Source organism: Anser anser, assembly GCF_964211835.1.
Source record: "Anser anser genome assembly, chromosome: 5".
Classification (NCBI taxonomy): domain Eukaryota; kingdom Metazoa; phylum Chordata; class Aves; order Anseriformes; family Anatidae; genus Anser; species Anser anser.
In genome coordinates, this window is record NC_139725.1 from 44,829,656 (window position 1) to 44,844,828 (window position 15,173).

General features: G+C 40.0%; 2 protein-coding genes across 9 annotated transcripts in view; one reads left to right on the forward strand and one right to left on the reverse strand.

Annotated features, from left to right (window-relative positions):
• The window catches only part of NRXN3 (neurexin 3), a 940,418-nt gene that overhangs the window by 467,740 nt on the left and 457,505 nt on the right, over window positions 1-15,173 (forward strand). The gene's annotated exons all lie outside the window — the stretch shown is intronic.
• LOC310900096 (uncharacterized protein) overlaps window positions 2,130-15,173 on the reverse strand; it is a gene marked incomplete at its 5' end in the record, with an annotated part of 101,050 nt that continues 88,006 nt past the window's right edge. Inside the window, one exon of one of the 2 annotated variants that reach the window (XR_014584834.1) lies at window positions 2,130-5,391. Coding sequence is in view for 1 of the 2 variants with exons in the window: in XM_083837477.1 (XP_083693603.1) it covers window positions 8,592-8,596 (5 nt within the window). Of the gene's footprint in view, window positions 8,597-15,173 lie in introns of both variants that reach the window. The other variant, XM_083837477.1, reaches the window with a different exon arrangement.

The window sequence follows — 15,173 nt, forward strand, 5'->3', positions numbered from 1 at the left end:
CTTTTTGCTGTTGCAGGACTTCGCTAATGTTAAGTCCTAAATGAAATGTGCTAAGTATGATTATTAATGAGGAATAACTACTGATTTCCAGAAGTTTTTCATTTGTTAGACTTGTGGTAGTAATGATCCTAAATATTAACATTTCCTCTATGTTTATGGTAGCTGTAAGGTAAAGGTGAAGAAGTTTGTAGGTAATGTGGTGGCATCACCAAGGGTTCTGATTGCTGTTGCCAGTGATTAGACCATAGTATTTGAGTGCATGGAGGAGGTGGTCTTATGCAAAGAGCTAGAGCTGATTTCATCTGTCCACTTATCTGGGATGATTTCAGAGTAGTAACCGTCAGTCACCGTCAGCAGCATGCTCTTATTGCAGTAATAGATGCTATATTATTTATCGCTACTACCTTTCTATTAAAAACTGTGTTCCTTTTCATTACAGCAGCTAGACTAAATTTTGGGGGTAGGAGTTCATATGTTCCTTTAAGATAACTAAGAATAATCATTGAAGATATCTGACTCCATCCAATTAATTTCTTGTCCATAAATGAAGTCCTCTGTTCTCAAACAATAAAATATAAAACTTCAAAATCCTTCTCCCACTCAGAGCACTAATTCTCTTGATATGGCATCATTCCCCGGCAGCCTTGTCCCACAGCCACACTATGCTTCAGGTCGGCTCAGCCTGAGCTGGGTTCCTGTCACTGCCTCTACATGGAGAACGTGTTCTGCTCTCGCGCAACTTCCAAGGCAGTTGCAGCAGTTAAATAAATGTTTCCAATGAGCCCAGTTAAACCAAAGCACTCATTTTGGTTTAAACCTGGTTTTCATCAATTTAGCCAAAAGCAACTAAGAGCTGTTAGAACACACAAAAAATTAGTCATTAAAATAAGCCAACCTTTGGTAGAAGTAAGACCTTTTAGATATTGATTTCTCCTAGATTACTTTTAGAAGGATTTGCTCATAGGCATAGCTGTAATGTTTTGAAGAAGTAAAGGTAAGATAGATGGGCAAGAAACAGGATAGAGAGGATGGGTCAGAGAGAGGGATGTAATAAACACAAAGGAAACGGAATTAGTAGTGTGTTTTTTTTGATATTCTCTAAGCACATTTACACATGGGTTCTTTATAGCTTCTTGTTTAAGCTGTTAACTATTTCACTTCGCTTTCATAGCAGAACTATTAGGAAAATTGAATCTTTTGGAGTAGCAATAGAAAAACACTGATTGAAGCTTTGGGTTCTTCTGTTTCTTGATCTCTGTCCTAAAATAGAAGTCCCAGTGTCCTCAAGAAGCCAAGTGCTAATTACATTATTAGAGAGGAGGGAAGGGACCAGGCAGGCATGGTTAAAATACTGCTTGGGGTTTTGGTTGTTGTTGTTTTGTTTGCTTTGTTTTCCCTCAGGAAGCATAAATCTCTGTGCTCCAAACGGGACCGGCTATGTGCGTGTAAGAGAGCAAGCGCACGAGAGTTAGAGTGAGTGCAAACACTAATGCATCATGGAGGACAGGTCATTCTGCTGAACGCAGTTTCAGCTCCTGAGTGTTTGGAGATTAGAGGCAGCAGTAATTTCTGCCTGCTGTGCTTTATGTTAATGTGGCAGCCCCTCTCGGTTGTATATTTTTGCTGAGACAGCCATTTTTGTGAAGCTTAATTCTGATCATAGAGGAAACAGCAAGGGTCTCCAGTACTGGCGCTTACCTTTTTAGTCTGATTTAGCCAGGCAGTGAAACTAGCAATTTTATTATTATTATTTAGTATTGGGATTTAAGGTCTGTTTCTTCTGACTTCATGTGCTGAAGTTGTAAAATGACTTGGGAGGAAACGATAAGTGCTGCCTTTCACCTTTGACTAAATTGTCCAACATTAATGGCAAATCTACCACTTGATCCAGTTCCAATGGGTGGGTAGAAACATTTCTCCAGAAACTTGACAGCAATTCCTTAGCCCTAGAGGCTTTGCAACCACAGAGGTCTTGATTTCCCACTCCAGACCCCAGCTCTTCCATCATCCTGTGTTTTTCCTGCAGTTTGTCCCATCAGCAGAGAACAGAAGTACAAGTTATGGTCAAAGAACACACAGTGGAAAGACTGAAATGAGTGTCTGATATTGAAAAAGAAAACAAAGGTCAGGGGAACAAAAGAAAAATGTTTTAGGAGTTGAAACAATTGTTTTTATGGGGAGTACCAAAGGAGTTAGTTTTATACTGTTTGATTAAGTGGTAGCTGGGAGAAAGAAGGGTAAATACAACTTTGCTAGTGGTTGAGGATTGTAAATACTATGGAAGGAGACAAGATATTTAGATGACTACAAGTAGAGAATAGGAAAATTTAAGGTAAGTGTTATGGAAAACTTCCTGTCATGGAGATGTGTCTTTGAACTGTCAAGCTTTGGAATCATTTCCCAAGGGAATAAAATAAAAACTCCATGGTTTGACAGGTTTTGAATTAGACTTGGAAAAATGTTACTCCATGCGGCATGCAGAATAATCTTCCTCTGGCAGCAAGATAGCATGTGAAAGGAGGAAACGATGATCTTGCAGAAGAAATTATGGTCTAGTGATTTATGCACAGAAGTTAGCATCAGGACACCTGATTCTTTTCTATATTTTATCACTGATTTACTTTATAATACTGGCCAAGTTATTTAATCTCTCTGTGCTTCTGTGTCCCCATTTGTAAAACGAATATTTCATCATCTCAAGGGTTTACTCCCTGAACAGTGTTTTCATAGCTAGATGATATTCAGGGGTGTTGTGATTATTTTTAAAAATGTGCATAGACTGGAGGTGACTGGAAACTCCCCGTCCCATGTGAGTTATTACCTTACCTCAAGACCAAAATAGTTGGTTAAAGCATCCAGTCATTCATTTCCTTTCCCCCGACAGATTAAAGTCTGTATGGCGTAGCTGATAGAAAGCTTGTTCTAGTCTGCCCACAATTTGCTGCATTGCTTTTGTCTTTTGTGGTTCCCTTTGTAAACTAATATTTTCTTGGGGAGACTGAAGAGAGAGGAGCAATCATTAGGCTGTGTTCATTTACATCCAGCGAGGCCCCAGCCTTACAGCGCGTGGTGCAAACCTGGAATGGAGCATGGCACTGCCTGCTCGTTACAGCAGATTGGTGCCATTCCTGTTTTCCTCTAACAAGCTTGTTTTTCTGAATTGCTAGCTCCGTCTCCTCAAGAAGCCACTAGCAATCATGCCAATTTCATCACTGCTCTTCCCCTCGAGGATCTTCCTGCATCCCCTGGTACCGCAGTTGCGCAGTGCTGTGCGCCTAGCCTCAGCTCTTTGCCGTGGAAGAAGAGAAGACGCTTCCCTCCACCTTGATTAAAAGCCCCTGGTGCACATTACAAACAAGATGTGATCTGTGCTGTCAAAAGCCTGGCATCCCATGCTAGGCACGGTAAACACGTGTCTCACTGGGGTCTCCATGGTGTTCTCCTGGCATACTCGCTGACTAGCCTGCTACCAGATTTGAGTCTCTGAGGAAGGGTTTCCTCAGCGGGAAGCAGCAGCAGAACTGTGATCCAGAGGCCCCCAGGCAGGCAGTCAGCTAACAAACCTTTAGGGAATATGCAGGGCTTATTTGAAAGCACCTGGGGCTAGTGTTTGTTTGTATGAATAATATTCCAAACAGCAGCAAACCCAAAGATCTCATTATTCAAATCGGGGTTTGCTCTCTCTTGCTGCTATTATTTATTTATTTTAAATTATTTGCTCATCCAGTGAAGGGGCTACATTAATGCAAGCATTGGTCTCCTCACCATGGACGTGATGTTTTCCTTCACACTAAAGTGACTTCCCTGAGATCAGTGGTATTATTGTTTATTCATGCCAGTTTAATTGAGAAGACAAACAAACGGATTTAGGCTATCTGTAATCCTGGAAATGGAATAAATCAGATGATTAAATCCAGGGACTTTCTGCCCTATTAAAAAGCTTCCTGAAGTCTGTGGAAAAATAGAAAGCCTTGTAGAAACTATTGTCTAGAGTTTACATGTCAGTCTGCTCATACCTGCCACAAGATACTACTTTAACCTAGAATGTAATAGCAGGAAGGAATCAGAATGAAGTCAGTAGTTAGGACCCATGGAAAATAAGCCAGCTTGCATACACTAAGTCTCCCTTATGGAATACTGTCTCTTTTGCACTTGGTATTTTCCATTTGTAAATTATGCCACCTGTTCTCAAAAGTAGTTTTCCAACTAGCCTGTGAGGAAAGTATTTAGAGTTTATTCCCATATGGAAAAAGAAGGAAAATGTTAATTGATCAAAAAAAAAGGGAAAATATTAATTGGTAGACGCAGGAAAAGAGCTCAGAAAACCCAGTGTTTTTGAAGTATACATTTTAGCAGCAAGATATCCTTGCAAAAGCAGTTTTTGTAGCACTGGTTTCTCCAGGTCCTTGAAGGGAGAACGCACATGCCATGTAAGCCCAGGCTGTCTCTGCAGCTCCACCTGCTCTACCACAGCCTGCTGGAGTGCGATCCTCCCACTCGGTATTATCTGACTCATGTCGCAGAATGCTTTGTTGAAAAAAATAAAGAAAATACCAATGTGCAGCAGGCTTTGTTCCTTTGACATAAACAACAATTTCTCCTCCCTTTTCTTGGTGACTTGGCAATTCTCATGTAAATAATTTATCATAAGAAGCACACAAGATGACACACGGGTCCAAGTAGGAGGGAGCTAAATTTGAATCTTAAATGAGGGCATTCTCTGTCCCTATTTTAAAATGTGGTGTTTTGAATGGATGTTGAGCTTGAGTCTTTCTGTCTGTCATTAGGTTTTAGGACCTCTTTGTCAAGATACCAGGCGAGTAAAATATAACAGAGAGCAGTTTGCAACCCTTGTTCATCATCTTTTCCTTCCTTACCTCCATCCATCCAATGCTCTTCCTGCAGATGCTCAGGGGTGATACTAGGGCTTCAGTGGACCTTGTTAACATTAGAATAATAGGTGTCATACTGACTCCTATCAAGTGTGATATAAATTTCATGCTTTTTACCTAACGTTTATAATACAGGTTTTCTAAAGTACAGAAATTACTTAAAGATTTTGTGGGAAAGTCTGTGTCAGAGCAGCTACAACAGGGAATAAACCTTCCAAGTATAACCTGGAAAGGCCTCTGGAGGGGCAATGTGATATGTAACGAAGGGGAAGGATTGGGCTAAGGCATAACGAAAGGAGCTCACTGTGTAGGGTCTGTGTTCACATCCTTTTCCTGGAGGGTCTTCTTGTCAGCTTTGTTGGTTTAGTCCCAGGCAAAGCTCCTTGAGCAGTTCAGGGATCCTCTGTCATAGTGATGGTCCTATAATGACGGTGTCTTGCTTCTCTTTACAAGTCAGCAGAGTGAAAGATTTGCTGCAATCAATAAAAATGGAGGGACCCTGTAAGGAAGAAAATCATAGTGTATGTCGTTTCTGAGGCAGTGTTGATGTTTTACTTACTTATAACTGAAGTGGGCAAAGAACGAGAGAACAGACTTTAGAAAATGATTCTTTCAAGTTGAAGGAGCCAATTACTAGCCATTATGCAACAGCTGACCAAATTTAATAGGCAAGTACACAGTCCCTTACACACCTGTGTACTCATTACTCAGGTAGTAAAGGCTTTTACAGTCTGTAACTTAGAGATGTTGTAAAGATAAGTAAGATACAGAAAGGTGTGGTTATCTCTTTTATGAAAACAGAATCCAACAGATTTGAAAGGATGTTATGTGCTTAAGTTTATTTTAAAAAAATAATGCTGATTTTACATATAATATGTAAGAAATCTGTGATATGATAAGGACTTGAACTTAGGTCTTACTCTTTGGCAAATCATGCATCGTGTCATTAAGGCCAAGAGCTTACAGAGATACAGACAGATGACTTTTATGTAAATAATTGCTCTAACTTGGAATATTCTTGTTAACAGGAACAGGGAAATTGGAAAGGGCACCGAACCTCGTGTTTTAGATCTAGTTTAGAGATTACGATGTTACCTTTTGTGTGAGGATACGATTGCCTCATTGCTGCCTACTGCAGAGTCCCCGCATGTTAGCCTCAGAGGCTGGGGCTTGTCAACTATTGCTTCGTGACCCAGGCTGCTGCAGCACACCAGCCTCTATGCGTGCGTCTCTCCTGAGGCTTGAGCAGATTGCTGGTTGCCTACTCACTAGATGATCATTTTCTCCTTCCTTGTCTTTTGCCTCCTGCAGATGTTGGTTGTAAATGTTCCTTTACTCTTATTACTTTTTTTTTCTTTTCCTGTCTCAGAAGTGGCTTCATTACTCTGTGGAGCTGGTGGTATATAAACAAGTGAAATAGCATATGACAACTAACATCTTAAAATGGTCATTTCCTTGTTTTGTTTTCACTTTTCTTGATTTTTGAATCTCACATTATTTTTCTGTACTTTTGGTTTCAGTGAGTGATCTTTTCCACAAATTAAAAAACTGTTGAAGTATAACTACCAAGGTGTTTGTATTTAATATAAATGGAAGTTAATTTCCATATTTAAAAGCTAGATCACTGATTAAGTGACCTGTAGATTCTTTGGCAATCACAATAATAAAAGTATCTATGAAGCTACAATTGGTATTTAGGGAGAATTATTCACGTTTAGAAATAAAATCTATATAGCCGAAAGAACTACCTTGGTTATATTCTAGAGAAAAATAAAGATGGTGCTAGTGGGGAGTGATGTCTCTATAGTCAATTAAAAATCGAAGGACACACTTAAGACTGAAATGAGAATAAATCAGACAAAGCGCTGCTGCTGCTTGGACTCTGTCTGTTCTATAGATAACACAGGGCATCATCTCCAGGGCTGTCAATCTGAGATGTTTTTGTGAGTGCCAATCTCAGTAAAAATAATTAAATTGACAAAAGCTACCATCCTGGATTATTTCAGTGTCTGGAAGCCTCTCACCTCTGCAGAGCAAGGTTCACTTAAGCCCTTGATTATAGGAGAAAATGAATGTGTTGGTCTCTTTCTGCCTAATACCTATCCTGTGCTTAATAAAACCACAGTGATAGTTCAGAATGTTAATTATGTTAAGAAAAAAAACTGACTTTTCTTTAGTAGTAGCAAGTGCTACTGCTATGTTGACAGGACTGATTATGTGTGGTCCCAGATCTGGATGGGTCCAAGGTACTAGAGATCAGTTAGAGCAGTTTGTGAAAGTCAGATCAGAGCTCGGCTCGTGGAGTAGGTCATATATAAACATATCGGTATTCTCAATAGTATGAACGTTTATTTCCACATGACACTTTAGCATAATAAATAGAGGAAGGTGTATAGCAGTTAGTGTGATTTAAGTCAGCAGAGATCGGTTTTAAACCCTTCTGCATGACCACCAGTAATTCGCGCTGCCTCTCTGTATTTCCCAGCCAGTTGAGTGGTGTAAGTAATATTGGACTGGCACTTCAAGAGATCTGATAGCAAAATGCATATGGCGGATAATATTTCAGGCATCAAAGGTAGTGCAGCTAAGTGAAATGGGTGTAGCTGTAATGATTCAATAGATGAGTAGAAATCTGGAAAGCTTTAATTATTACATGCAGGATGGAATTGAAAAAAAAATCTATTTTATAATTTATTGATAGAAATAGAAAACAGACGGTTGGAAGGAGTCAAGCATTGTTCATTTTCTCTCCCTTATATCATTAAAATATGCTTTAGTGTATTCCTATATGTGGTATAGGAAATGTTTAGTTGTTACTTTTACTAACTTCTTAAAAATTAAACAAATTTGAAATTGAGGGTTTCACTTTTATATGAGAATGTAAAGACTGTCTTTTGAAACACGATGCATGTAACCTTTTTCAGATTGTACTTAACGTTATTTTGGCTGGAGTATTCTGAATATAATTCTTGTTCGCAGTAGTTTCAATTAGATTGGATATGCGTTTTTGTGTGAATGAAATATACAATTAAATGTGGTATACTCATATTAAGGGTTATTATGTGAACGGACACGCTCTTTCTTTGTAGTAGAGTAGAAAACGTAGAGATATCTGACCTATTTCAATTCTCCATGTGTTCAGAAAACTCCTGCTGTGATTGCAATGACCACCTCTCAACATCCGGAGGAAAGAAATGTAATTGGGTTATTGCATTTAGAGTGGATGCAAAGCCTAGAAAAATTAAAAGCATTAGCAGAATAATGAAGTGAATGGTATAGTTAGAGAAGGATAATTGCGAAGGAGGAGCCATGACTGCTCCGTAAAGCATGGTGCTGCTTTCCTAGTCAGAAGTTCGTGAGACAAATGATCCTGTAAGAAAGGACGGTTTTCCTTGAACATCCCAGATAAAACTAATTGGGGAGGAAAAGTCTTCCACCTCTCCTGTTTTCTGGTGTTATGCCAACGGACAAAGCTTTTACAAAGGAATTTCCTCAATATTTACGTCCAAAGCTGGAGGATTTAGAAGGTGCCCAAAAGAACTTAGATTGCATATAGGTAGAATGAAAATTATGTAACCTAAAAGGAAAGAGCTGCTCAGGAAGTGAGAGACAGAGTCTTGTTATGAAATTACCTTTCTGATTATTGCTCTGACAACCAGCTGGTGAAAAAGTCCTGGCCACATTTTGTGTTCATGGGTCTCAATCTAGTTAAAAAAATAAATAAATAAAAAAGACATTACTCTAATCCTGAAGATCAAGAGCATAATTGACTCCCTTTTGGGAATCTTAGCAGCTGGAATAATTAAACGGTTAGGAAAATTACACTGACTTGATGTGAATTAATCAGAATAACTTTTAAAGTTTTAATATACACCCCCAACAGTACCAAAAAAGACCCTGCCTACTGGCCACGGTGCTCATCTTCAACCCACACACGTGCTGAGAGACACCGAAGATGATGACAATCTGCATGAATATTATTTTTAATGGTTATAATAGTCCACTTCTGAATAATCATTAACTATACCTTTTTATTTTTTATTAAGAAAAAAAAAAAACGCACCACCACCAACAAACTAGAATACATGGAGGTGACTAAAATATCAACAGTTCCTTTCTTCCTACACAGAACTATTATGCTCAAACATTCCCAGGGAAGGCGTCTGCAGCAGATCACAAGCAGGATTTTAACCGTTCGCTTGTCTGCTGTTCAGATTTCTCTGTTCATTGTTTTGTATCTTGGGGAATGGGTTGCCAAGGTAAAACTTTCAAAAGCTTATTAAATTTCCTTGGAATAATTGCATATTCCTCTTCTGAATGGCACAAAGATACACATATGACACTAATCCAGTCTGTCTTTAGTATTTTCTATCAGCCTATCGCCTTTATATCTGAGTATCTCTCAGGTTAATGGGCCATCATTTCCCTTGCTCTTCAGTGCTGTGGAGGCCGGGGAAATGAAAGAAGGCTGTTAAGATATTGACTAACAAAGAGAATATGAAATGTGTTCCAGAATGTCTGTGGTATGAGGTAGGAAAGGAAAAGCGTGGTTGGATAAAGAAGATATCACAGCACTGTGTTTCCTCTAGCACGTGTTTCTTCTTGACTCCCTGTTTGGTGGAGTGTTGTTCATACCTGCAACTGTTCACTTCCACGTGCAGGAGACAGTTTAAGGAGGTTCACTTTCAGCTGTAATGGTGAAAGTCTGTGCTTTTCATACACTTTGGGTTTAGTAGAAGATTCTATTATGTGTTGTTCAAAAATAGTTACAGAAAGGGTTTAGAGCTGTGGAGGTGGCTTTTCAGTCTCGAGTAAGTTCCTTTTGTGTGTTGTGTAGTACACATTCTATTTGAAGCAAGTCTCTCTAGGACCAGTGACGTTTGTACCTTCCTGGATGGGAGGCTCAGCCCAGATGCACCACTGCAGCTCTGCCAAAGGCTGACTGGGACCAGCAGCTCAGTGCCGGTACTTGGGCAGTAGTATCTTACAGTCAGCTGGAGTAAAGAAGCCACGAGGGAGTTGCTGTCTGTGAAATGCTTTCAATGAGGTATCTGTGCAGGCCCCTAGTTCTCTGTTGCTCATAATCTCCCTCTGTAGTTCCTCTTTCAAACTGGGATGGCTCCAAAAATGACCATCCTGTTTTGTTCCACCAGACTGACCCCACATCCAGGCTAATTAAGCCCCAGCTTGCTTATTGTTTGTGTTCTCAAGACTAATGTAAATCGAGGGAGAGATTGGTGCTTAGCTTTGGCCCTGAATGCCAAACAAGCAGCCGACTGATTTCTAACTAATGCTGCTAAAACAGAGAAAAAAAAAAACAAACTCCGTTTTTAATGTTTATCTTGCTCTAACTAGCAATTTTCCCGTGTGGTGGTGTTTTTTTTCTTGTTTTTTTCTTTTTTTTTTCCTAGAGTGTTTGTCTCTGTTGGATGGAAATACAGAGCAAGGATGAGCGCAATTAAGAGCTTTGGTGTCTGCACTTGCACGCATTTGATAGAGATACTGGAGTGAAATAGGAATCTTTAACCTAATTAGCTCTGCAAAGAGAGACCCCCAGATTTTCTGAGCCACACTGTGGCAAAGGAATGCCTGTATGTGGCACACCCTATAAAGCAAATATGGCAGATAAGGACATAAGTATTGCTCTTCATAATGCCAAAAGAAGCAACAAGGTAGTTGGTGACATTCAGTGGTGCTGAAAATTCTCATTTTCTCATTCATCCCTAAAAGGGAACCTTCCCTTCCCTTCCTGTTAGCTCTCTTTCCACTCAAACATGTACAGACAAACCCTTTAAAAGATGGAGAAGAAAGCAGACTGGGCTGCTGCTGCTTTAACCTCTCCCTGCAAGATTTGATGGTCAATGATACTGTGCAGGTAGAAACAGCTGATGTTTACTCTCTTCTTTTTCTTCTCTTCTGTTTACTTCTCCTGGATTTCGGTGTGGAAAAATCTTAGCTTGATGTTACCTGAAGTGTCCGTTTTCTGAGCATTTGTATAGGGGAAGCTGCAATTGTTACAGTTCTGTAGGATGTAAAGTTGACATTTGATGCAAAACCAAGGAAAGATCATAATATTTTTTCTTGAGATTTTATTTTAAGAGCATGACTTCGATACATGTCCAAACTGCTGAGGAAGTGGGAGATGTTTGCAAACTTCTGTCATCTGTAACTAAATATTCTGGGAAATATATGTATGTATTTGTCCAGCTTCTCACAGTTGCAGCTTTACTTTATTTTAAGACTCCTCCCAGGGACAGACATTGAAGTGACACTGAGGTTTCAGGGAAAAGAATGGTGTGCTTAACCTGGCAATCTCTCTCACCTCTAATGGGGGGTGTTAAGGTCAATTATTTGATGTTTGCTAAAGAAAGATCAGTGGGAAAGGAGAGTTTTTCAGTGAAGTTCCCACTGACTGGAAGAGGGGACTGAGTGCACCCTCAGCGAGTTTGCTGATGACCCCAAGCTGTGTGGTGCAGTCGACACGCTGGAGGGAAGGGATGCCATCCAGATGGACCTGGACAGGCTTGAGAGGTGGGCCTGTGCGAACCTCCTGAGGTTCAACAAGGCCAAGTGCAAGGTCCTGCATCTGGGTTGGGGCAATCCCAAGCATAGATATCGGGCAGAGAATGGATTGAGAGCAGCCCTGAGGAGAAGGACCTGGAGGTGTTGGTTGACGAGAAGCTCAACATTAGCTGGTAACATGCACTTGCAGCCCAGAAAGCCAACGGCATCCTGGGCTGCATCAAAAGCATTGTGGCCAGCAGGGCAAGGGAGGGGATTCTCCCCCTCTGCTCTGCTCTCGTGAGACTCCACCTGGAGCACTGCCTTCAGCTCTGGGCCACCAGTACAAGAAGGACACAAAAGTGTTAGAATAAGTCCAGAGGAGGGACAAAAAGATGATCAAAGGGCGAGAGCACCTCTCCTATGAAGACAGGCTGATGGAGGTGGGGTTGGTCAGCCTGGAGGAGAGAAGGCACCAGGGAGACTTAATAGTGGCCTTCCAGTCCCTAAAGAGAGCCTACAAGAAAGCTGGGGAGCAGGTTTTTATAAGGGCGATAGGACAAGGGGTAGTGGCTTTAGACTGAAAGACGGTAGATTTAGGTTGGACATTAGGAAGAAATTCTTTACTCAGAGGGTGGTGAGGCACTGGAATAGGTTGCCCAGAGAAGCTGTGGATGCCCCATCCCTGGAGGTGTTCAAGGCCACGTTGGTTGGCACTTTGAGCAACCTGATGTAGTGGGAGGTGTCCCTACCATGGCAGGAGGGTTGGAATTAGATGGTCTTTGAGGTCCTTTCCAACCCAAACCATTCTGTGAATTCCTGTCAACAGCAGACACTGGAAAGGACCTTCTGTCCGTGATGCAGTGAGCCCAAAGTGTTAAGGTTTCTGCCAGTAGATAACAGAATTGACTGTGACAAATCCAGAGTTGGATGTTGAAGACGAAATCTTGGAGAGAGAGAGGCTGAGGAAGCATCTCGCCATTGTGTTACTGAAGAGTATTCTAGAAACAGTGGAAAAATGGGTAAAGAACACAGAACAGCAAAGATGATTTAGTGATGCTTCAGATTTTGATAATATATTCAGATGACTGTCAAAGAAAAACAAAATGTATCTTAACCTGAATCTGTGACCTTGGCTCAGCGAAGTCACCTCATCTCTGCATTCGCTGGCAACATTTCAGCGTGTTTGTTGTTGGCAGTTTGTTTGTAAGCTTTATCTTACCTTCCTGAATATGTGCTTTCATAATGGAAGTTCATACATCTATAAAACTACCTTCTGCAGAGATGTAAGACCCTCTAATGCAGTGCCCTTTTCCCTCCATGCACGTGTTGTCTTCTGCTGCAACTACAGATTTTGGAAAATGAGAACTTATTTTATGCTGCTCTGGGTATCTGTTGGCCCACTACAGGTTTGTTTTCAATTCCTTTTTCCATTCTTCTTTTAAGTGTCCTTAGTGATGAGATTCTTACCCTCTGAGAAATGAGACTGTTACTTTGTATTTGGGATCCAATCTTGAGTTTCTATGACAAACATTATAGGGAATAATAATAATTCCATAGCATCTACTCACTTTCTGAAAGATTTCCATGCTCTTCATTACAATTTTTCCTGCTTGTAATTTGCGTTTGATCTTTCTGCTTAGGCTTTTCCCTCTTTCTTATGCATCTCTTCTTTTTAGATTTTTATTTCTCTTCTTAGTCAGCATTTGTACAGAGGATCTTCATATTAAAATTTGAAACTCTTTTCCTAAATCAAAGATTATCACAGATTTCCTTGGTGTCTGCTACTGCTTAGCATTGTCCAGTGGAGCTTTCAATATTTGGTAGGGAATCTGATGAAAAATGAAGGAGGAGATGTCAGAGCAAAATCTACTAGCCAAGTAAAAACAAACGATCAGTCCTTTAGATGATTTCCCAAGCTTTGTATGTTGAGGAAAAAAAAAAATAAATTTGGGGTTCTATGGAGAAATCAGGCTTTAATGTAAGATTTCTAAACCTTACTCCTTCCTGACAAAATTATGAATTCTACCTTCAGGAATTTTCTTTCAAATAGCTTCTCTGTATGAGCAATAAATGGAGAAAAAATAATAAGGAAAAATTACTAATAAATATACTAGTGCTCTCTGGGTGCAACATATAATTGTATTTATAACATATATGTAATATATTTTACACAGTATTTTGTTTTGTTTTATATTTTGATCATAAGTCACATTGTTCGTTCACAATCTGAGTCACTCTGTCCGAAGCAAGGGACAATTTTTAATAGTAACCCATACTGTAAATTCATTTAAATGAAGAATAAAGTATTTAAAAATCTCAGTAGAATTCTAAATTAAATGAACATGAAATATGTAGTAGTTCTGGTTGCCTTAAAATCTGGAATAGCACTTCGCTGCAGTGCCATGCTCAGTGAGTGCATTTGCTTTATACTTTGTGGAAGCCTCTTGCAAAACCTTAGGAACAGTATTGTCATCACAGCACAAAACATTATGGCTGCTTCACTAAGCAGCAGAATACAAATGCAAAACACAGCAAAAGAAAGAATGTGGTTTGCGGGGGAATTAAGACTACATTCACCCAATGAGGATTTGAGACCACCAGGATTCTTGTGCTGTACTTATGCCAGATCACACACATTGGATGTATTTTTATTTTTTTTTTTCTTTGTGATCGCTCTTGAGTGCTGCATTTAGGACGGTTGGCTGTTCTGAAGTCATTCCTCAAGAAGGTCTCTACTGGTGGTTGAAGTTCCCTCTTCAAATCTCCCTAGTTCCGCTTTTATTTTCAAAACAGTTTCTTCAGTGATCGTGCATTTAAGAAAGCTTGGTTTGCATTCCAGTTCTTCTAAATATCCCTGTCTCCTTCTCTTTTCTTGTTTTCTTCATCTCCGTGTCTGGGTCTTTGTCCATCTCTCTGAGTGCTCACTTCCCTGTGAACCCGCAGTGGGTGGGATCCCCCGGGGTTCCCTTCTGGAGCCCTCTCCCCCAGGAGATCCCAAGCCAAGTCTGAGTGGGAAAGTATTTCCAAATCACAGATATTGTTCCCCCACCATCTCTGCAGTTGCTGCCTGGATTTCCAGAAGAAAACTTTTCTTTTACTGTAGATTCTTATAGCGCTTGACTCCTTAGGAGACCCTGGCATCTTTTTCTTTGCTGACTGTAGAGGCACACCTCCCTATGTAGATCTAAAGTGTCCAACTGCTCCATTTCTGGTGTTCTCTAACAAGACATATGATAAGCACTCAAAAGAGTCTTGGCTTTAGCTGTCTGTATTGAATCTAATTTTAAAAAGAGAGAGAGAGAAAGCAAGCATAGGAGTTTGGGTTATTTTTGGAATAGAAATATTACTTTATTTTTTGTTTTCTCTCCCTCAGCGAGCTTTGTAGTTGGACACATGGTTAGAGAGAGAGTCTGGCTTTACAGCTGGAGCTATATAAAAATAGGTTCAATTAAAAAGATGTGGAAAAAATAATATAAAAGTATCACAAACATTTGGTTTTCTTAATAAAAGTGTGAAATTTACAGAGACCAGGATGGTACAGTTGGGTATAAAGATTTTGCTGGTAGTCAGTTGATATGACCTGCATGAATCACTCTGGGCTTTTCTAGTCATGAATAATACCCATATCCAACGCGTACCAATAAAACCTTTATACCATATCCCACCGTATTTTGTTGTCTTTCCATATTTAAATGATAAACTGTGCACCTAAAATATTCTGCAAATTTCTCCATCTGGACCCTGTTACCAGAGTAGCTGGAAATGATTCACTGTCTT